Source organism: Tinamus guttatus, unplaced genomic scaffold (genome assembly GCF_059628265.1).
Source record: "Tinamus guttatus ecotype Peru unplaced genomic scaffold, ASM5962826v1 Tinamus_guttatus_pri_ptg000060l, whole genome shotgun sequence".
NCBI lineage: Eukaryota > Metazoa > Chordata > Aves > Tinamiformes > Tinamidae > Tinamus > Tinamus guttatus.
Genome location: NW_028288594.1, coordinates 1176788 through 1201253, shown reverse-complemented (window position 1 = coordinate 1201253; position 24466 = coordinate 1176788). Strand labels below are relative to the sequence as shown.

Below are 24466 nucleotides of genomic sequence, written 5' to 3'. Positions count from 1 at the left end.
TCACATCATTCTTACCCCCAGTCAATGGCTAGGCCATTAGGCCAGCCCAGGGTTGTATTCACAACTGGCAAGGCATGGGAACCATCACTCCAGGCTCTCATGATTTTAGCAGGGCGGAACCAGTCTGTCCAGAATATGTACCTGCAAAGACACATGGCAAAAGACCCATTAACCCGCTAATAAGATACATTAAAACAACCAAATGCATGAGCAACATCAACACTCTTATTTGTACCACATTTTTGCAGACCTTAAAAAAAGTACAATTTTGTGTTGGTTCCTTTCTCAAACAGTAGTGGTACCAACAGACAGCATTCGTCCTGTGTGTAACAACTTCTAGCTTTTGGAAGGGCTTTGTTCCTTTAGACTAGATATGTCCATATCTGTGCCAAAACTGTTATGGATTTAATGTAATTACTGACAGGTAAGAAGAACCAAGCAAAAAGATGATGCATCCTCCAGATAATAGATGCAAAAAAGCATGAATTTTATAAAGAATCTTCTCTTGATTCTTTTGACTTCCACCTACAGGAACTTAAAGCAGGCTGGAAAAGAAACTCTTTTGGCATCTCCAAATGTTGGCTATGCCAAAGTAAAACATCACTGAAGTTAAATATTCCCATCAAAGCAAAATTCAGCTTCTTATGCATACAGAAATACATATTTTAATGTCTGTTTCAAATAAAGACAGTAGTATCTAATACGCTTCAAAAAAAAAGAGTAATTCAGATAAAAATTAAAGGAAACTAAAGTGGTTTTAAAGATAAATCCTCTGGGTACTTTTTCTCATGGAATCTGTATGGTTTTTCCCTTTCCTCTGGGTGTTAATTCCTCAGATAGAAAAAAAAAAAAAAAAAAAAAAAGGAACAAAAAATAAAAAAGAGCATACAACAGAGATATCAAAAGAGATGGCATTTTGAAAAGGAACACAAATTCTATCATAAATCCACAGAGGGATATAACCTCATTATTTTGCTTAAGTCATAGAATTGTTCAAAGCATTTCAAGTGAGAAGCAAAGTTAAACTTACCCAATAACAGGATGAACCACTATTGATCGAGGATTATTTAAATTCTGAACAATAGCTCGTCTAGATTTATCTGCCAGCCTCATCACACTAATGCTTCTGTAGCGAGGGTCTGTCCAGTATAGATTCTTTGAGATCCAGTCAAAAGCCAAATCCTCAACACTTTCCACTCTATTAGCCGTCAGGATTTCCCTTCCTAGAATTCACAACACACACAATGACTGTAAATGTTTAAGAACAGAGGAAACAATAAGAATGCATTATTCAGATCACAAAGCTAGTGGCAAGAATCTGCCTCTGTGCTACCTCAACATAAAGTCCAAAGCCAAAGCATTCCAGGTGCCATTCCAGATTACATCTTTCTCAGCAACCAGATCTACCTACTCTTCACACCGTGAAGGCCAGCTGCTGTCTACCATGACTCTTGATCCATGGCATCACACCAGCTGAAGAAGGCCATACACTGACACAATACACAGTTGATTATTATTACAAATTAGATAGAAATTTTTCCATTGCCACAAACGGGACTCAAAAATCTCACAGTTGTAACATTCTTTTTCTATACTACAGCACAGGGACAAACATTGTGCTCTTCAGACAGGGATATGAAAAAGAGAAACTAAGTTTCATATTACTGAAAGGCATAATAGTCTGGATGAACTGACTGTTTCTGGCAAATACTTGTGGGGAGACATGCTAAAAATAGTTAATTCCCAAGCACATTAAAACAGGTTTGCCAAAGAGCAGCAGAAACAGCCTGTGGACAGCAGAATCACACCAAGATTTATTATTATGCAAGATTTGCATCTAAGAAATCTTCAGGAGTTTCAGTAAGTGTAATTAGTACTCATCATTGGGTACTTCAGTAAAGAAAAGATAAAACAGAAACAAACTGATCAGAGCACCGGCCTTGCCTAAGGATGGGAGCAAGTACTGCTATGCAGGAGAAACCTCAGCGTTATTTAAGTCAGCCACTGCAGATGTTTTCAGAAAGAAAGGACCTTGGCAACTTTATACTGTTTAAAGGTTTTGTAAGAGACATGTTTCCTAGTGTCCTTAATACAAGCAGAAGGAATATTTTTGTTACATGCTTCACACATTACTCATTTTATTTTTCCTGTGTTATCTTGGGGTGTCAAGTTTTCTATCGCTTTTTAGAAAAACGTCTTCTACTCTCCTTACCACAGTTATTCCACACTTCTTAACAATGTTTCTCACCTGAACCATCTGTTTTCTGTTTGTAAATTATGTCTCTACTTGTGTCTGAAAAAAATATGGTGTCATCCTGAGCACAGAAGTCAACTCCAACAAAGTATGAAGGGCTCCCTGTTATGGGGATGATCACATCTTCCTGGGTGGAGAGATTGAATGGGATTCCCCGCACCGCAAGCTGGGAGGAAAATAGCAGGAACTGCTGCACAGCTGTGAAAGAAAGAAGTAGACATTCTTTGTATATTTAGAGGATCTGAAGGTGAGCATTAGCCATAAAGCTTTAACTTCCTTTGGCAACACTCATATCCTGGAAACAGAAAGAATGAGAGACAATGAAAAATACATATATATGAATATACAAGGGCCTCAAAAACAAATTAGAAGATAAAGAAAGCCTAACTCAGAATACTAGTTGATATGGCTGTGTCTTCCTCTTGCACTATTATTGTGATCCTAATGCCCCTCGCAGAAAACATTATCCCTGTGGAAGCAGCAATCTTGTTCTGGGCTAACTGCTTTACAAATTATCTACACAAAAATAACTTACGGGCTTTGTGGAGCCACCATATACTCAGATCATATCCAAGCTGACAATAAATATAGCTGCATGGTCAAATTTTCCAATGCTGAGACAACATATTCAACTTAATTTGTCAGTAGATATACACAGTACGGCCTCCATCAGTGACAATTCTGCACACCAACATGGAGCAGCAGATTGCCGATGGAAGCACACAACTCAACTTGGTATTTTGGCCAAAGGTGTTCAACAGGAGAAAGACCAAATTATTCTGAATGTTATTCTTACAGGGGACCAGAGTTTATATGTTTAAAATGTTGCAGAACCTGCACTCTGGCAAGCATTCATGGAATCACACAACTGTCTAGACATATTCCATGTTTAACTTTTTTAAATGCTCATAGAAGGTGGTGAGTTTAAGATGTTGCAGCTTGAAATGAACAACGGCTGAAATGACTATATTCAAATCTGTCAACACAGTCTGTGAAGAAAACCATGAACTTCTTCGCACACTGAACCCACAATGCTACTGAAGAGAGGAAAGATGTTCTAGGAATAGCACTTTTCTAAAGCTAATGGAACAATGCTACTTTGAACAAGAAGGCATCTGCTTACCAACACAGTGCCGTCCATCCACGTGCAGGTCAAAGCCCAGTACACATCTACAGCGATAACCTAGTCCATCATTATCTGTTTTGTGGCTGAGAACGCAGATCTGTTCACATCCCCCATTATTACTTCCACAAGGATTTCTTACTGAAAAAGAGAATGGATAGGATTACATCTTTATCTGTTAACTCAATGCCATCATTTTATTGATTCTTGAGGATTTTTTTCAGAATCTACAAAAAATCATAAAGACCCCTGTGGGAATGGCATCCCATAGAAATCAGAGAGCACTTGCTCAATCCTGGAAAGCACTGTAGTCCTCGCAGAGAGATGCAGCATCCTAGGGACTCAGCACTGTCCAGGGATACTCTGCACATAGCCTTGACATCAGAATTAGCCTACAGTTGCTTGCATACATACGTATCTCATAAATGTATTTCACAAACAAGATGTTCAATGGTTAGCCTTTTCCAACTACTCCCTCATTGTAGCAGGGAGGGAGAAAAGTCTGAAACTGCTTATTAGCACAGGTCTAGCTCCTTCAATATCAATACATTTGGTAAACCTGCTTGTAAATGTTGTGTTTGATCCTGTTTGCTGCAGGAGCTGGATGAATGCACAGTGCAATAAAGATCAGTTGCATATATATGCGCATCATAGTTATCATTTCTTTAGCGAAAACATAAGTCTCATACAGTTTTTACCAAACTCTAGGTAAGATACTTTCTAAGCCTCTCTTAACAACCTGTTGCCTTACCATATGGCTGTCTGGCAGCATGGTAAACTGTCACTCCATAAGGTCTTAGTGAAGACTGGTAGATCACTTGAGGGTTAGATTCTGAAAACTTGTTAGCTTTCACCACTGCCATTTTGGTCCAATCAGTGAAATAAACATTGTGTTCAAATAAAGTTATTCCATATGGATGAGGAATCAGAGAGCCTCCATGAGCTATTGTCCTCCTGTTACAAAGATTTTTTTATATTATTTACAAAATACTATGTAGAAAACAACTCCATTCTTATGACAGAGGAAAATATACAAATTATTAATTCATTCATTAGCTCTGCTTCTACAGAGGTGGAAGCAGTTAAAACACAAAAGGAAAAGACCGAATCTAATGCAAGAGCTAAAGCTATAGACATATACAGTAGTGAAAATGGACAGATGAGAAATGTTAGAAACTTCAACAGTATACAGCAAATAAAGAAGAGGAATCAAAAACATAAGAAGATAAAAACAATTAAATGACAGAAAATTAGAGAGACCAAAGAGATCAAGACAATTATAAAAATTCAAGATATTCCAGAGTCATGAATGCAAAGAATTTATGGTTGCACTGGGTTAAAAATGAACAAACAAAAAACAGTCTGCAGAAACAGAAAGGATGTATGAAACAAAGACAACAGAAGCCTGAACAACCACCCAGGCAAAACTGAGAAAAATCAAATGATAATAAATTGCATCTATTCTATGCAAGAAATTATAATAATATTTTTGCATGACTGTTACAAGACAGATTTCACAGAGACAAGGCAAGTCCTACAACAAAATATATCAGTACACTACAATATTATTCTCTTGGCATCATGAAGGAAGGTCTACAAGTCAGCTGAATTCTCTGACAGCCTCCAGCATGATTAAGATGCATACTGCAAGCATTGGAGATGTGACACAACTCTGTTTTAAAATTATGTGCAGAACATGTCATTGATTCTTGCACCACTTTTACCTTAAAAGATTTTTGCTGTTGCAATAACTAAGCTTTTATTGACAAAAGCCAAAGATTCTTTAAGTGCTTGACATTCTTGCAATACTGAACCCTGAAAACATCCTTGAAAAATATAAAAGAGGCATAGATTGAAGATACCAGCATTATTATTATTAAAAAAAAAATCTTGTAAGTGATGAATACACTGAGCATTTAATCTGTCAGCTGAGCAAAGAACTGTTTTTCAAGACAATATGTAAAGAGGTGAGTAGTGCAGAGAGACAGGCAGGCTTCTAAATAGACTATATACTAGACCCATAAAAACGCAACAATTCTTTTCTTGAATGCTTTCATATAGAAAGCATCAGAGTTTTTTGGCATCACAATAGCGTTAAGTGGTAACTTTAAATCTAACAGTGAAGATATATAATGAGATTTAAATTTGATGGAAAAGAGCAAAAAACAAAAGCACTTAATACTCATTGCACAATGAGGTGTTTAGAAGATGAACAATTTAAATTCAAGAAAAGAGCTCAAAGTGAGGCAGGAAGACTATGTATAACCTTCAAATATTTGAGAACACTATTGGATGTGTATATTATACAGAAAACTATTAGATGTGTATATTATAGTGGTGGACTATATAAAATAGCACATTTGTTAAAAAAAGAACAACAGGTAATTCAAGGAAAAAGAGGATAAAACATGACAGAGGAATTATGGATTTTAGAAAACTAGTATGACACCATATACATCAACATGTATCATTTTCAAGTTATGTTGCAATTTTGGTCTTTTATGAACCTCATTTTATTAGACAAGGCTTCCTTTGAACTGGATATGGTAAAAACGGTATATTGAAAGGAACAACAAGGAATAATATTTCTCCTACCTTTGAAGCCCGTCGTAAGTTACAGTCTCAATGTAGTCAAACCGGCTGTCAACCCAGTAAAGCCTCTTTGATACAATATCCAGTGTTATTCCAGCAGGCCAGCCTAATTTTGTTTTTATCAAATCCTGTCGGTTTGTGCCATCCATGAAGGCCCTTTCCACTTTAGGATCACCAGAAAGACTATCCCAGTCTGAGAAAAATAAATAACTATAAAGCAGAAAAAAAAAAAAAAGCTATGTTACTTAAGATTTTACAAAAAAAGCCACATCTTGCATGGAATTTGCAAGCTGCTTCAGCATTTAAAACCAGCGTATTTTCAAAACAGAGCTTGAGACCCTGCTGGCATACAGTGAAAACACACCTTATGCCTTTCACCAAAGAACTGGCCTGCCTTTTCTATTTCAGACCAAATCTAGCAAGAATTATTTTTTCACCTTAGATTACAAAAAGACCACCCTGACCTATTTCTTACTTCGCTTTCTTTGGCATGTGGAAAAAGCAATCTTGAACGTCTTGTACCATCATCTCACAGAATTACCTACCCAACAGTTGGATCAAGCGCTATTCCTCGAGGATTTCCAAGATTTTCAGCAATAAGAGTGACACGGTTCGTTCCATCCAAGTTAACCATATCTATTCTGTTCACACTGGTCTCAACCACATATAATTTATTGTTAATCCAATCCACTGCTAGATTTTCAGGTGTGTCCACTGAAATATTTAAAACTTCTTGGATTTCAGAGCCATCAATATTTATGGAAAAAACCTGAAAACAATGCAAATATTGACACTACTCACAATCTGTTTTGCTAATCAAATGAGTCATGGGGCACCTGTCCTCTCTCATCACAGTGAGCACAAAGCCACAATTGGCATTTAGATACAACTAGGTTATGCACTAAATTACGCCCTAGCTTGACTTTCTGCAAAAATTTGGAAACAAATGCAAAGAAATTGGGGAGCTCAAAGAAAAAGAAAGGAAAAAAAGTACCCTGCTCTTCTAGAACCTTGCAAAAACAGTATTTACATTAATTTAAAAACAAATGAACATATTTTAGCAAAGCACTGACCAGCAGTCAAAAACAAGAGGGGGAGCTCTACTCACAGCAGCAATGAAGGGCAACCTGCAAGAAAAAATTACTTTGCAAATGAAGAAAGGAAAGAAAAGCTCTCTTTTTTAACAGAAAGAACAACCATCATAGTTTTGGCTCCCCTTATTTACACACAATTTTAAAAGCATCGTGCTCAAGGAGAAATAGCATTGTTATCTTAAAAAGAAGCTAACAGCACGAATAGTTCACTAAAAACGTGATAATTTTATCATATGCAATAGTGACTTGATTACAACGCTGCATAATATAAGAAATTAGGAATGATTATCCTTTTTGGGACAAGAATATGAGGTTTAAAATGTATCTAAATAAAATTATGGATCAGCACAAGTAAATACACAGTACAAGAAAAGACTAAATGGTCATGTAATTTTTATTATTACCTAAGCCTGCAGAATACTTATCTAATAAACCACTTAATCATTTATTCTGTTCTTTGGAAACCTTGCAACAAAACAGCTTATGAGCCTTAAGTTAACAGACAGTACACTAAATGAAATAAGGATGATACAGGATGTAACTTGATTTTTTTTTTTAATTTACAAGTTTACATCAATTTACATCAAAAAAAAGACAACCAAAAGAATCTTAATAATATACTTATTGTAAGGCATAAGGCTAGAGATACTAAACATATATGATTATTCTTATTGCTGTTGCTTTGATCAAAGTGTTCTTATTACAACTGGATTAATCGAGCCTAATTAATTCGATACGATTTAGCTACTTCGGGGCAAATAAAAAGGCACTCCTAGCCATGTTAGGTATGCAGCTGAAAAGCCTGTATTACTTTTATTTCCATCTTCCACAGATATGGTATGAATTTTCATTCTCTTGAAAGTTCTAATTTGACGCTAACTGAATTCAGCCATGTTGGTGCAATGGGAACCTACTGCAGTAAAACTGAAACTCCCAAATTCTGAACACATCAAAAGCTGTGTGGACAAATACTGCCCTATTTGATAGCCATGCAGATTTTTTTCCACTAGAATCAACATGGCTCTTCAGTGCAGCTACTAGCTTTTACACATAGATTCATAATGCAAGTGACACCAAAGCCATCCCTATATGGTGCCAGCAAGAAGCAGGCCATGGCTTCTCCTTTCCTCTGCATGACAACCAACATGAGGTTTCTGGAGTGTCAGCATGTGATCTGAGACTTCTTTTTGTTTCAGTAAAATTCTGCAGAAAAGGTTAAGTTGGGGGAAAAAAAAAAAAAAAAGTAACAAAATACTCGCTCATTACACTAAATACTGTCAATATTTCTTACCCAAGCTCAATTACAGTGCCACTTGGAGTATACGAAGAAATCTGATTTTTATCATCTTGGAAGGCAGACAAGTTTTACATTTTAAAATTATTATGTTTCAAAAAATCACCAAGAAAAATTTGTCTGTTTTTGAAAGAATGTCTACTATTTCTCTTAATTAGTCTTTTGGACTCCATCTCAAATAAAATTAAAAGTTGCTCAAGACATTCCCATCTAAAAGCATTCTTTGTTTAATATGTCACATGTAATAGTATAGCTTAAAAAACGCAGTCATCAACATAAAACATTTCAAGGACCTTTTTTGTTAGAAAACAAAAATACAGTCAGGATCTGCTCTCTAAAATGAAAGGCTATCAACACGTTCTGCTCCTGACTGTTCTCTACTTCCACAAACACACACACAAAAAAAGATTCTTCTTGAAATTTCTACCCACCTTATCTTGTACCGTATCAGTCCAAAATATTCTGTGCAGGTAAAAGTGAAAGTCCACTCCAACGGCAACCCCGCGATTTTGGGACTGCACCAAAGTACGAAAACTCCTTCCATGAAGATCTCCAATCAATAAATCACGGCCATTAGAAAAAATAATTGATGCAACACCAGCTGAAAGCAAGAAAGACAAAGTTATAAATACTCTGTAATAAAGCTATTTTGTCAAGTGCCATTGAAATATTTACATATTACGTACTGAACACAAAGGTTTAAATAAATGCTCAGCCTAAAAGCTATAAACATTTTTTGTACTTACTTGCTTTGATTTGTCTTGCAAGCTGCAGCACAGTATTCACCTTGGAAAAGCCACTCTTTTAAATACTGAATGTAAATGGTGATTGTCAGCCTTGTTTACAGTCTTGGAACAAGTCAGGAATATGTATTAGAAAACTCTGCTGGGTAAAACTTTTACAAAACCTCTGTGCATCTATACCCCAGAGGACAACTTCATTCTCTTCTATTTCCTCGCTCTATCTTTTTATCGAAGTATAATCTTTCATATGGTTTTTCTGCCCTATGAGATTCAGTTATTCTTTGATTCTAGCATACAGACCATTGTCTTCATCTTTTTATGTACCTCACTATTCCATCTTCTTCATTCTCTGATCTCATCAGATCTTTGCTGTTTCTTACTACAGCAGAGACTCCAACAAGTCTTTGAAGGAAAGCTCACTTTCAAATAGGTTCCCGTTGATAAGTCCAGTGCATGTCTGAGAGGAATATATTAAAGTCCGAATTCTATTTATCTCTTCAATTAAAAGAAAAATGAAGCCAGGGAAAATGATGTAGAGCAGGTATGAACTCCACAACAATATGATAACAGAATCAACACTCTATGAACAACCCACTGGCTTAAAAGTCACATCAGTTTGAATGGAAAACTTTTCATACAGAGGTTTTCAAGACAACAATCTTTCCTAGAGCTAGCATATCCTATGGATATCTAATACAGCCAAGCATATTTCATTAGTTCCAAAAATTTCATATTTTGGAGGACATACTCAGAAAACTGCAAGATGATGATTGCTCTGCAGAAGTGGTTCAAGGAGGAGGGGAGGGTGAAGGGACTGGATAGTTCATGCTTTGCACAGATCAAAACTGCTAATCAGTCATGTCAGGCAGGGACTCCCATTCGCACCGAGTTGTTGTGGGGCAGGAACACCTGCCTCACACAGAAGCCTGTTAGACTATTACATCTGCACAGAGAAAGGCTTCCCAGCACCTGCTGCCAGAACAGAACAGGAGGTGAACAACCAGGAGCAGCCACCTGCTGCTGCTGAGGAACCACACTCCGTGTGCGGCACGCGTCCTTGCAGAGCTCACACTATGAGAACTAGAAGCCATGGTTTCCCTCACAGACAAGTGTCTCAGCTCACAGTTCAGCAAAACTGTCTTGCATGGCACAGTTCTAAAAAAGTTTCCTGGACAAGTCCAGTCAGTAGGCCAGGAAACTGCCTGTCACATGAACAAGAATTCCTCTCTATAAAGGAGGGCTCCAGTGAGGAGCTCAGAGGCAACTGGGAATGTCAGGAGAGGGCTGGAGCACAAAGCCATTATTTTGAGCAGAGGCAGCCTTGCTGAGGCAGCCAGCTCCAGCAGCCTGCAGACCCCAGTAGATGCAGAGTGCCTTGTTGATGTCTAGTGAAATTAATGCTGTTTTGACCCACGGCCTGCATCGCCTGCACTGCTGCACACTGACCTGAAGTGTTGGCTCGACAGTGTCGATGATTCTCTAGGACATAACCTTCCACACAGTGGCACTGGTGATGTCCCACACGATCTTCACACAGCTGGTCACAAACACCCCACATTTTGCAGTCATCAAAATCTGTTAAGTGAGTAAGGCACGTTTATAAATAATGCTTTGCAGAAAAGATTTCATCATATTTGGCAAGCTACAAATTTGTCCTTTCTGCTTGCTTTATATATGTTTCCAAATGCATGGCAACAGAAAAGAAGGTTTTAGCAGCTTTTTTCCACAAACTTCTTTTTTTCTAGAAAAGAAAACAACTGGGATTTGCTGCCTAATAAAAAACCAAAATTGTAAGGAGAGGAGGAAAAGTCATTTGAAGGAAAGGGATGTCGCTGTCTACTTTTCATAGCACAAAACGTGCCTATGAAGATATCTTGCTGTAGCAGATGCAGGAACCCTTTGTATATTAACACACCTGGCTGGATTTAAGCCCACTCTGAGTCATAGCCATACCTATATGTTAGTGCAGTACCAAGTTCAAGCTAATAAGCCTGCTAAAAGGCAATGTTTATTAGCTTGGAGTCAGTACCACACTAACACAAGCGTCCGATTTCCAGTTAAGAGTTGGCAGCAGACCAGAAAGCCTGAAGTAGAAGCAAAGAAGCTCGCTTGAGCATGCACAATAACGTAGAGGTGAGTCTGCAGCTAGGAAAACCCAGCAAGAACTCAGAGATATGTTCTGTAAGCAATTTTCTAGGTTCTGCAGAACATTACATTTTAGTCCTAAAATTATAAAACATCTAAATAATCCCCTTAAAAGCAAACAAACAAAACAAATGCAATGCACAGATGTAAACACCGCAGTGTCTCACCCCGTCTGTGTTTACTTACAACCCTGGAGATATCATAGATTCATAGAATCATAATGGTTGGAAAAGACCTTCAAGATCATTCAGTCCAACCATAAACCCTTCAACACCATATCTGCTAAACCATGCCAAAACACAGTTTTGGCATTAGACGTTTAAACCTCCTCACTTGAAAACCTATGAGAACAATTGATGTTGCATTACATTGCTGGAAACCTGCAATTCTACTGGTAAGCCAAAAGAGGAGAAAATGAGATATCAAATATTCCCTTACCAGTACTTTCATTTTTAATCATTTGTTGATGCAAAAATGAAAATAAAGCATTTTCCTGATAGTACATTTTGGTACTGAAGAGATGTTATTCTCAGTAGCTTTTCAGCTTCCATGTATGTTAAAAAAACCAGTATGCAGTGAGCCACAAGCAAAATGAGAATAAAAATTGATTATAGTTTTGAAAAGTAATACACTCTGCTAACACTATAGCTTAATTCTTTTGACCTTACACCAATAAAATTCACTTAACCTAACATCTGAAAGCATATGTTGGTGACTGTGAGCCATTCCCCAATGACAAGGCTTTTCCTCTCCCTCCAGAAATATTCTCAAGTCTCTGCAGAGCCAGAATATGTTGTTTCAAATTTTCAAGCCAAACTCTGAGAAATGAGTTTTACAGGGCTGTGAGGGAGAGTAACAGAAGAGTTACCAAAACTGCATCAGGTTAACAAATGGGTCCTTCCTGCATCAGAGTGAAAGAACAAAGTAAATCTGGAAGAATTCTGGAGTCAGGACATTGATTTCTCCTCTCTGAAAGCGTCCCCGGTGTCATTGCAGCTCACATATCACTGGGCCACCCAAAAAGACAGAGTTTCATGAGAGACTCTGAACACCTCACATACTGTGAGCACACATAGCATATGTTGGGTTGAAAAAAATATGAAAGAAATGAGGTAAGTATTTCTGAGGCAGTACCTGATGCAGAAGTTACTGCAGTTTCAGTTACTGAGATAAATTGTTTCTACTGGCAAAGCTGTGTGCATCCAAGTTACAGCAGCTCCAGAATCAAAACGTTGTGCCAAAACACCTCACTTACTTTTATATTCTTGTGAACTGTCTTAATTTTCATGAAAATAATGTACACACTGATACATAATAGGATATGCAGCCATTCCACAGCACAAACATAAAGCACCCTTTTAATATGCATGCAATTATTTACAGCTTTCACGATACTTTCAAGAACTACCAAGCACTGATATTACTAACTTTTCCAGGCATCCCTGGAGCTAACCACTGAAAGACTTTTAAGACAGACTTCAGAATATAGTAGTCATTCAAGAGTAAATATTTTTAAACACCATCATGCTCTCACTAGGTCTCTAATGGTCTTACTGAAGAAGACCTTTATGAACATTCTGCAACTTGTTTCTAACTAACCATGCTAACATCATGTTCCACTTTTATTCTTTTGCTGACTGTTTAGCTATTTACTCTATTTACCTGACTGACTTACCTATTTGCCTGTACATCCAGTCATTTAGAACTTAGTCATATTCCAGGAATCCAAAGAGTCCCAATGAGCTGCAAAGCACCGGGTATGTGAAATCACTGTACTTCACTTACCAACACAAGTACGGCTGTCGTTGCTACTTATTACATATCCCACAGGGCAATAACACATCCCTCCTGATGGTGAGGAATGACAGCGATACTGGCAGCTCAGGGCAGCACAGTGTGATATATCTAAAAAGGAAATGAAAAAGTTCAGAAATGGCAGTTCTTAACAGTGGGGGTGACAGAGCACTGGAACAGGCTGCCCAGAGAGGTTGTGGAGTCTCCTTCTCTGGACATCTTCAAAACCCGCTTGGACGCAGTCCTGTGCCATGTGCTGTAGGTGACCCTGCGTGTGCAGGGGGGTTGGACTAGATGATCTCTAGAGGTCCCTTCCAATCTTAAGCATTCTATGATTCTTTCCTTGTGTTACTGCCTAATGAACAGTTCAGTGAGAGGTGATCAAATAGGACTTCAGAACTACTGCTGATCTCCTCCTCCTTCCTATCCATCTTCCTTTTCACAACACTTTTTCTTCTTAAACACTTCTTTTACCACGTACACCATCTGTTACAACAATACTAATACTACTCACTAGATGTAAGAGGCACTATTCCATGATAAGATTTAAATACCTATTATTTTTTCCTCTCTTCCAATTTCAATACTTTTTAATAGGACTATTCCTCTTAATAGAACTTGCACATTTAAAATACCCTGGGCCAAATTCTCAGCAGGAATTAAAATTCATACTAATGAAATTAATAGGAACTATGCATGCTCACTGAATCCAATACAGGAGAAAATAAATAAATAAATAAATAAATAAAGGTATATGTCAATTGGGAAATGAGCTATGAAAAGTGAGAAGAGATTTTTGGAAAGCCTAACATAAGTGACTTGGTCAGGGCCCAGGATTCAGAAGTTCAGTCTTGTGTTCTAACTATTACACAACATTCCTACTTGCTCATAAAAAGGAAGAAATACAGATTTTTAAACTAAAATAGATAACTTTTCCCTGTTTTCCTGAATACATCTGCGGATAAGGAAAGGGAATTGGATGGATTGTATGGATTGTATGGATTGTATGGGGATTGTATGGATTTCCAAAGGAATGGTCTCTTCAGGGCAGGCATGGCTTTCTCAGGCAATCCAATAAAAATACTGAAACTTCAAAATTTTCAATGTTATTTAGGGGACAAGAGAGAAATATATATGGATATAACTGCTATTCCATCCATGTATGCTATTGATTCCAGTACTAACTGCAATGTCTGCCCGCAGTGATGTTAGTCTCATCTTCTCCCGCAGGACAGTCTGCAGTCCCGTCACACACTTTCCCAATTGGAATGCAGTGCCCTGAGCCAGGGCAGGCCCACTCTCCGGGATAGCACTCGTGGTGGCCACTATCTGTGGAAAAAGCAAACAAGAAGAACTGAGGATTTTGCTTCACAGAACAGCTAGACTTTCTTCCCTAAAAGCTTCCCAGAGCATCTCTATCCTTCATTATTTAATTTCTGATTCCTACACACAGCTGGGAAAGACTATACAAGAAGCATCCTCTATTCTTTCCTGTCATGATCTTTCTTCTTCTTTCAAACTGTAGTGCAATCAACAGTCATGTACACACATGAATACTTTTCATGTCTCCTGCTCAGAAATGATAAAACCATTTAGCTTCAGCCTATCTGGTGCAGCAGAAATAAAACTTAGCTTAGTGAGGTCTTTCTCTGACAAAACCATCTTTAGAAGAAATTAAGATTAGTATATACCACATCCTATTTCATCTTCATTATCTTCACAGTCATCATCCCCATCACAGATCCAGCTCTGATGAATGCAGCGGCCACTGGAGCAAGTGAAAAAGTTGCCTCTGCAAGTCGCGTAAGCTAAGAAGAGAAACACCAGTAAATCAACACACTTCAAGTGACAAAAACATCTGAAATGGTCTGAAAGATTAATAGTCATTTACAAATGACTACTAAAAACTCCTTAAAAAAGAGAGTGCCAGTTTCAAATGTCATATGTACTGTTAACATGGCTGTTTTGTTCTGCTTTTAAGTAGGAAATTTATTTTAGAGTACTGTGATTCTTTATAGAAATGAAAAGAAATGCTACATTTTTCTATTAATTGTGAAACCAGATGCAAGGGCCCTTATTACCAAGGTTTGTGAAGGTGAGCCTAATGAGAGGTACTCAAAGTAAGGATATTTGTACTACAGAGAACCATAAAGAGCATATAACCATAAATATTGATGTCAGGGCCCTGTATTGTTGGGAGGCATTCCCTAACGTATGGGTTTAGAGACATTTCTGGATCCTCCAAGAGCCAAGTAAACCTACAGAAATAAAAGAGGAATATTCTGAGGGGAGAAGTTATGTCGGTAGAACAAACGCCTGCTTTTCTTTTTGTGTCAGAAAGCAATTGTTACCGTATTCAGCATTCTCAAACAGCAAACAAACATCGAGGCAATTTGCGGCCAATCTGACTTGGAAAACATCTGTCAAAGCATAGGTGATAACTTCATCTTTCCATGTAGAACATGGCATAGAATTCTATGGCTGTCTAGCCAGATGATCTACTTTTTTCGCTCTCTAGTGTACACTTGAACTAGTTCTTAGTTAAATAATTAATGAAGCTAAATAAAGCCATCATACTGCAAGATATTTCATCACTCCTGTCTCCGCAGTCGTCGTCATGGTCACAGATAAAGGCTCGGGGAATACATTCTCCATTAGCACACTGGAACTGCGTAGTGGCACATCCGTGTGCTGAAAGAGATTTGAGTACAGAGAGAATTTGTTAAAAAGCTACGTTTACCTTGAAAAGAGAATCTATAAAGTATATTTGGAATCACCCTCTAAGTGGTACTTACTGCAGTTGGCTTCATCAGAAGAATCTCTGCAATCCACTTTGCTGTCACATCGCTGGCTTGCATTAAAACATGCTCCATTTGCACAAGATAACTGTTCACATGTTGGATAGCCTGCATAAGAAATCCTTTCACATTAGTACAAATATTAGAGTGTAGAGAATAATGATTATTAAGCCACACATATTTATTGCTAACGGTATATCTGGATTTACAGAAAAAAAAAAAAAAAAAAAAACACAAAACTTCCCATGCTACTCCAGAAAATTAATGCATTTATCCAGCAGTAACCCATCTCCTCTAGCAGGAAGAGATATCGTCTGGATAAATGCTACAAAACCTCACAAGAAACGAGAGAGAAATAATATGCTGTACTCCAGTCCAAAAAGATTTACAACCCAAACAATTTACAACAGGATAAGAAATGAAATAATACTACAGGAGCACAAGCAATAATAATTTGCTTTCTTTACTTGCAGCTCAGTTGTATATTTTATTGATCTTTATAAAAGTTGACCATAAAAATTGATCTTAACTAGAGAGTTCCTAAAACTTACAGAAACTAGCTCCTCTAAGAACTTTATAAAGTTTCAGAGACTTCAGATATTTACAGTTCTGTTCTACCTTTAATTAAAAACAGTAAGTACATTATACAGAAAAAAATGACATTGGCTGCTTACCCCAATAGCCTGTCATTTCATACCGCATTTCCTAAGTTTCTAAATGGAAATGTTAAAATATAAATATCTCCTGACTTTGAAGGAAGTTGGGAAAACAGCCTGATATACATACTTAATGAAAACAGAGACTACCTTAATTTTATAAAATAAAAAAAGCTTCAGTACACTAATTACATGACCCGTAGCTGAAACATTGTTCTGATGTTTATCTTAGCCTCTGCATGGCTAGTTTTCTCTTGCAGTTAATCCCATTAGGAATAAAATGGGCTAACGCTTTCAGTCTCCTTGTTCTATTTTATTACGCGCTTAATTGCCAAGTTACTTCATATTAGTGACAGTTTCCATTTGACTTATTTTTTTTAATAATGTAACTTATTCAGAACTGAAACTTTTTCTTTCTTACTAGTTAAGCCTGCTTCCAGAGAGATCCATAAGTAGAAGCAATAAGCAAGCAGATGTGATGTTATTGAAGTCTTTCTTAAGATTTATATACTCGATAACTCCGTTAAATAAAAACTATTCTTAAACCACTTTTTCTTCATCAATTACTGAATGTTCCCCTTTCACTTACAAAACCCTTCAGAGTAAATTTATCTGGTAAAGGGAAAGGCCAGAGATATTTCTCTTTGTTGTTGTCATCTGTAGATGGCATTTCTCCTGTATTTATCACATTACAGATAAAGAAATAAATGGATGGGAATAAGGGGAAAAATTAATGCTCAAGACAAATGTTTTAATCTGCTTCAAAACTGTAAAATCTAACACTTAATTCCTAATTTATAGTTTATGATAAAAATCACCAAATTATTCATTTTCTCTGTTTAAAGTTCAGACCTTGTAAAAAAAAAAACAGCCTTTCTGAAGGGGTTTTGCTGTTATCACGTTTATGACTCTTGTTTTCTAGCACCATCTCATTCCTTTAAATTAAGTCCAACATTCCTATGTTTAATATTCCAAGTTACAGTCATTCTTGTGTCATTCAACACACCTTCTAAACAACCAGAGTAATGGCTGCTGAGTGACATGAGGCAGTACCTCACCCAGGGGCTAAATATGCTGCCTTCAAACAGCCCCTGGGCCTACTGGTTGAAGCAGCAAGAACTGGATTCGTGAACAAAATCTGTGTTTCCAACATAGCAAAAGAGCACTACTGCCAAGGTATCTAGACATCCTCACCTCAGTCTGCCTTCCCCAACTCCTATTTTAATTTGTTAAAAATTGTCAACGTTAAAAGTGAAATTAAATGTGCACTTCAGTTTTCAAATAAAACTGTGGCTTCTAGTCTAGCTGAGTAAAAAATGTTGACTGTTAACTTTAGGACCCTATTCCCAGTCTGCCATAAATTAGCTGCATGATTATTTCCACATCATTTCATTTGTCTATCCCAATTCCAAGCCTTACTCAACGACTACTCTCACTGATTTCTCATAGGTGCTGAGAAGCTCCTTTCAATTCACAGATATGCACTGTTTTCGACAAGGATCTTCAGGATTTTAACTGTCATATATTTGCTAAATTAAGCTACCAGTCTCCTTTCTTCCTCTGAATTTCAAGAGGAAAAATGTCAAGCCACAGAAAATATTCTTCCAAAAAAGGCATGTGTTTCTTTAGATCTTGGCAGTTAGGCATTTGTGCTGCTGACTTCAGATTTGGCTGTGTGTTTATGACATGCGAAAGTTCCAAGCTTGCTGTCTCAGCAACCTTTTATTGCAAAGTGCCACTTAATACTAAAGCACTTTTCATTTTACAGAGCACACTCATTTTTAGCCACTTGCAAGTCGGGGATAAAAAGCACAGGCAGTTGTCTGACCATATAACAAACTGGTCTTCCTTTACACAGCATGTACATATGCCTTTTTCTCCGTAAGTAGAGCCATTAATAACATTTTATTTCTTTATTCATCCCTTAGCACCCTCAGCTCCTCTTTTTTCCCCTACATTTCCTAGTTTGCCTCTTTCTGAGAAGCATGCTAGGCTCCAAGAGCTGAAACGTCAGCTTGTATGTTATGTATTGCTCAAGGTGTGCTAAGTGTCTCCATAATACCAACAATGAACTGACATGTCACACACGCTGCTGTTACTTATGTATTAAAAAACCACCCCTGAAAATATATGACCTCTGTTCTGTGGCCAAGAATGCTTTCCATCAGTATTCAATGTAAGGCAGGATTTTGGGAGGCTGTACCCAGACAGACTGCCTCCAGAAAGTCAGGCTGCATTAGCTTTGGGAGAGATGGACTGAAAACACTAATTGTCCATCTGTGTTCTGTGAACACAATAAAAAAGTCTTATCTGAATACAGCACACCACTCCTCCTCCTCTTCAGTGGAAGTTGCAGGCTAGAACACAAATATGTTTAAAAGGGGTAAAATGTCCTCACAAAATTGATTTGGGTCAAATTCTGTTTTCCTGTACAGGTTACAGCTACCAGTGATCTCAGGAAGGTGTATGCAGAGAGAACATGAAAACATCATGCAAAGTTAGCTTTGAGTCTTCCACGGCTTTAAGTCATTTAAAGGTGGTGATTTTTTTCCAATAATACATTCCAAAAATATATTATTTTTAAGATACAAATAAGAAACCCTGAGCCCATGGCTGCAGTTTGCATTCAAGCCCTGCCACAATAAAACTGTATCAGAGTATTAGCTCTAATACACAAAAGAATCTGCAAAAAAACTGCAATAACAAAAAACATATTGTGGTTACTCTGTCTGTCAACAAGCCCTTTAATCTTACAGATTGATTAAAATGCTAAGGGGAGATGAAATGAAACCAGATCTAGTGCTAAGAGCTAAGACTCACGGCAGTCTCTTTCATCTGTTCCATCAGTGCAGTCCTTCACTCGATCACACCTGTACGCACTCGGGATGCACTGTCCGTTCAAACACGTGAACTGCTGACTTGAGCACGTCCTTCCCGCTGAAAAAAAACAGGCTCTCAATGAAGCTCTACATCAACCAAAATTTTTTACACAAGAAAACTACTTTTCGTTTTCCTTTCTTCTTAATTATTCTTCTTAATTATTTAGTTCTCACAAACATTAACACAGAACTCTTTCCTCCTGTGCCTTGGTGCATCCAGGAAAACTAAAGAATAATTGACAAGTAGACAGCAGACAATATAGGTCTACTGGGCCTACAGCTCTGCAGCCCTGCAAGGCCACTGTTTCACTGCACTGCAGAGGTTGACAAAACCATACGACATTGGTCCTATATACAGTATCAGCAGATGATGTCATGTGGTTCTAGCACTTTTGATCAAATACTACGAAACTTAAAAACAATTTTACCACACTGTTCAAAAAACACGGCCCTGGTGGAATTTAAGAGGGAGGGAGGAATAGAGAGAGCCTTCCACAAACACTTCTGATCTTCTCACATCCCTGCCTACTATCCATCCTTCAGCAATACAGAATGTTACGTAAGCTTAATAAGACCTAAATCCATTTTCGAGTGATACTGCATTATACTTTTCATGTAATAATAAAATGAAATTGAACTGCAGTTAGCAGTGAATTTATATTGTATATGGTGAAAATAAAGCATATAAACACACCACTGCATTTATGTTTCTTGAATGATTTATTAAAATCAGGTGCTAGAATACTGAGCAACAAGACACTATAGGACCTAAATTGATCCAGTCAAGTCTCCCACAAACTGCATGCATTAGAACATATATCTAAATGCAAAAAGTCACTAAATGCTTCCCTGCTCCCTGCAGCAATCACTGGCTATGTGAACTTTAGCAGGGACCATAACAAAGTGGATCTCTAGAATGAGACAATTGATGATGGTGAGGATCGAACATCCAAAAATAATTTGGGGAGATGTGCTTTGGACCCATGGACTGAACAACCATTAATGGTCAGAGCACATTAAGCCAGCTCCTTGGAACATATCTCCTCATTGAGTTTCAGCTCAAAAGATACAGAATCCTGAATCTGGTTCTCCGTTAAAAACTTTTCTTAAGGTTTTACCTTCAGTATATTCTGCTTATTACCCTGCATTCTCCAGGCATAGAGAACAGAGGCTATTTATCATCAACAAGAGCACTACTGAAACTTATCAAAAAGTAATTTCTTCAAATATTGCTTAATTTCTAAGAGGAAAATTTCACCCTCTCCCTTACACTAGCATATAATTCACTAAATTCAAAACCAAAATTGGAGTACCAATTTTGCAATCAAAATGAAGTTTGCACTCCCAGAGAGATTTTGGGGAAAAATGACCTCTAGGTTAAAAAGTATCTTCTTGTAATTACTTTGCCTAAAAGATTCAAGCTATCAGTTCTCATAGTTTAATGTTTTCTGTATTATTTTGCTTCCTGGGACAAAACTGTCACTAGTTCTAAGTTATATGGTCAACTACCCAGGCATATTACATATTAACAAGAAATGATCTGCCACCAAATAAACACAGTGAGGTTGTAGATAAGCCCCTACTTTTCAATAAAGTCAGGACCTCAACAGTTAGGTACATTCCACATTCATAACTAAAAAAGAGCCAAGAACTATTTTGTTTTCTTTTCTTTGTCTTTCCTTGTGACAACAGTGTCAGTGAGAATTGCATAGTTTCACTTTGATTCCACATATTTCATGGAAATTCTGAGTGCATAATTAAAATTGTCTTCTACTCTTAGACAAATTCCTTGCGTCTGTAAAGACCTAAGCTGAAGGGTGAAGTTATGCTAACTTTTCCTCCTTTCTGTCATCTGCACTATTGTTTCTTTCAGGCTCATGTATGTCTAAGTGTCAGTCCAGTCTATATGCCGGCTCCTGGTCTGCCACTCTGCAGGGACTCTCTACTCCTCTTTCTGTCGGCAGTGTTCCCAAAAACCAGCTTTTGGGGTTACTAATCATTAGGAAATAAAGAGAATAAAGTCAATCACATTTTGTTCTTTCACATTTTGTTCTTTTTCCATGTGTGACTCCAGTACTGTCATCCAGCTGGCTCTCAGGAAAAACTTCAGAAATTTCAAAAATGGAAAGCTCTATCAGGACCACCAAGCACAGAGATTAAAAAAAAAAAAAAAGTCCCTTTAGAGGAAAAGAAAAAACATCAGGAGATGGCTCAAAAACAGCAGCAGCAGTATGATGCCACTGCGCATTTACTGAAAGAGCCTTTCCATAACACCCATGATTAATGAGTACATGGAGACCTATGATAAGTTACAGGGACCTAATTCAAAAGTCAACTCAGAGCTGTTGTTCGTTTTGCATTTTATGTCTTCCTTAGTTAACACATAACCAGTGAATGTGCTGACATGTACTGGCTCACTCGGAACAAAAAGCAATTCACCTTAGCTCCATTTTTTCACCTTCAGTGGGAACAAACATCAAGATCTAAAAGCACGTCTCGTCTGTGAGTGAAGTTCTTCCAGAATGTAAACCTGTGAACTTCCCCCAAATCAATGGGGGTTACTTAGGAGCTCCAAGCCACTCAGGCAGCTTGAAGAAATTAACCAAAAATTACATAGAACCAAAAAGGAAAATGAATGAATCCTATCCTTGTCACAAAGTATCTACTAGTATTAGAAGCAGCAGAAAATTGGTTCTTTGGAACACTACTGTTCTTCTATTCCCCTTTCATACAATGCAGCAGAGAATGTAATTTGGTGCCAAAATCGCCTCAGTTTACTGTTCATCCCTTTGGCACATACTTAACCAACAGGCAGCCCTTAAGCTGTTTATGCACTAAATTCCAAAATCAAGCAACATATCTTATATCCTACTATCAATATGGCTATTGCAGTTAAGCTGACTTCTTTGCTCTAAAATATACAGAGAACATTCATATTCTCCAGTTTAAAAAAAGGCAATTCAAACATGATTAATATAGAGTGAAACATACTAAACTGAAATACGAATAGGGATGATATACTAAGATTAACTTATCTAAGATCACTTTCTAGACTAGACTTTCATCTAGTCTAGGACTAGACTTTCATCTCACACCAGGGTCTGAGCATAAGAAAGAATCACTCTTGTTTTAAAAAACAAGTTCAATAGTATCACTGAAAATGATACAAAAATCTTTATCAATATTTACTTCAACTGCTTGATAATTCCTTTTTCTCCTAGAAATTTCTATATTTCCTAAAGTTTGGGGTCTTGGATTCTGTATCTTTTTTGGTTTTGTTTTCTTAAACTCTGAGATACTAGCATGGATGTTAGTATGCAGTGCATGAAACATCTTTTTCTGCCGCTGACAGAATATTTAGATATCCAGAGAATTATGTATCCATTTTTCACACTACCAAATTCATATCAAGCATAAAACTAATGTGTAATGTGTATTTTTATCTTCTTATCTATTTTTAACTGAAACATCAGTAATTTGATTCCAAGATCTGGAGATGCATACTCAGAGATTTCATTTATTTCAAATTTCAGAGTATTTCATTTCTAGAAATTATACCTCAAGGACACCTTCTGGTAAAAACTGTATTTACAGCAGACTTGTTTCTGTACATTATCAATGTGTTGCTGCATGAATGACCTCTTGTATCACAAAACCGGTATAAAATTAGGCCCTAAATACTTACGACATTGTTGATGTTCATCTGAGCCATCTTCACAGTCTTCCTCATCATCACAAACCCATGACTGTGGGATACATTCACCATCAGTATAACACTGAAACTGATTTCCCTCGCATGTTGGTTGTGCTAGCACAAGTAAGGGAAAAGATTGTTATTTCACAGCCATTTGAGAAAGGGCTCTCAAGAAAGCTAAAAGCAAACAAGCAAAAGCAACAAAAAAGAGACATAATGTTACGGTGTCAACTGACTAACTTCCACTAATCACATGAAGTATTTGACAGAAAGAAAAAGGACAGATCAGGGAGGCAGAAGGATTTCCAAAGGCTAATGTCAGTTTAGTGAAGTCCTATGTATGAGTCTTAAGTTTTATACCTTCCCACGGAAGAAGACTAGCTCCTCAAGAAGAGAGGTCAGTAAAAGAGAAGAATCCTCCAGAAGTATCATTCAAATTGTTTAAAACAACGCTGTGCCACGTGCTCTAGGTGTCCCTGCTTGAGTAGGGGGTTGGACTAGATTATCACTAGAGGTCCCTTCCAACCTCAACCATTCTGTGATCTCTTCTTCTTTTATATGTGGTGTCAAGCCAGCTTCCCTAGGTTCCCAGCAGTCTGCTCAATTGCTCTCAGTCCTGCCTAGGTACTTCATCCTGGACTTCAATGCTCTTGCACAAAATTTACAGCTTTTGAACTAAAGAAGAAGGTCTTTCAAAACAAGTTCATGATTCTCCTCTATGCATTCATGAAGCAGAAATGAGTGAAGTTCTGAACAACCTGAATGCTGTTATTCCAACGTCAGTGTGGACTTTTCAAATAGCCTCCTGAGGTGCCATTGGAGGAGAAAGGCCAAAATAAGTGCTTGAAACTAGCTGTATTACAGCTTGCTCCATCCCTAGTTAATAATCCTGAGCAGAAGTACTAGCACAACACAGCCCACCAGACAGACTGTGGTCTCCATGATCTTCTTTCTCAAGATGGTGATTTTGGCATCTGCTGTGCTGTAAGTAGGAACACTCTGTGCTCACAGAACAAAACGGAAGCACAGCTGTCCAAATAAACAAAACTTTCATTGGAGAAATTCAAAAGGCTTTATACAGACTTGAGATTGGAAAGTAGAAAATCATACTAGAGGTAAAGACTCCGGACAAAAATCAAACACCTAAAACAGATACATTTCATGCACAAATTTTGGATTCCTTTTTCAAGTATCAAGGAACAATATTGTATTATAATTTTAAACACAGGACAGTTTTTAATGGCTTAAATCTATCTTTTAAAAGAACAGTTAACTGACCAAAATGGAAAGTTTTATTTTCATCCTCCAAACTGATATCATGTATGAGAATGAAAACAACTCACCCTCATTTGTTAACTATGCCAAATGTACTAAGTGCCAAGTTTTTAAGTTTTCACAGA

General features: G+C 37.4%; 1 protein-coding gene across 2 annotated transcripts in view; it reads right to left on the bottom strand.

Annotated features, from left to right (window-relative positions):
• The window catches only part of LRP2 (LDL receptor related protein 2), a 109460-nt gene that overhangs the window by 67926 nt on the left and 17068 nt on the right, over positions 1–24466 (bottom strand). For both annotated transcript variants that reach the window (XM_088519452.1, XM_088519451.1), the window contains exons 3-18: positions 23058–23180; positions 19314–19430; positions 15835–15945; positions 15617–15730; positions 14731–14847; positions 14225–14368; positions 13031–13150; positions 10547–10675; positions 8789–8958; positions 6515–6738; positions 5973–6179; positions 4129–4331; positions 3378–3518; positions 2249–2452; positions 1031–1223; positions 16–141 (exon numbers count right to left, since the gene is read on the bottom strand). In XM_088519452.1, the coding sequence (XP_088375578.1) occupies positions 16–141; positions 1031–1223; positions 2249–2452; positions 3378–3518; positions 4129–4331; positions 5973–6179; positions 6515–6738; positions 8789–8958; positions 10547–10675; positions 13031–13150; positions 14225–14368; positions 14731–14847; positions 15617–15730; positions 15835–15945; positions 19314–19430; positions 23058–23180 (2443 nt within the window). The remainder of the gene's footprint in view (positions 1–15; positions 142–1030; positions 1224–2248; positions 2453–3377; positions 3519–4128; positions 4332–5972; positions 6180–6514; positions 6739–8788; positions 8959–10546; positions 10676–13030; positions 13151–14224; positions 14369–14730; positions 14848–15616; positions 15731–15834; positions 15946–19313; positions 19431–23057; positions 23181–24466) is intronic.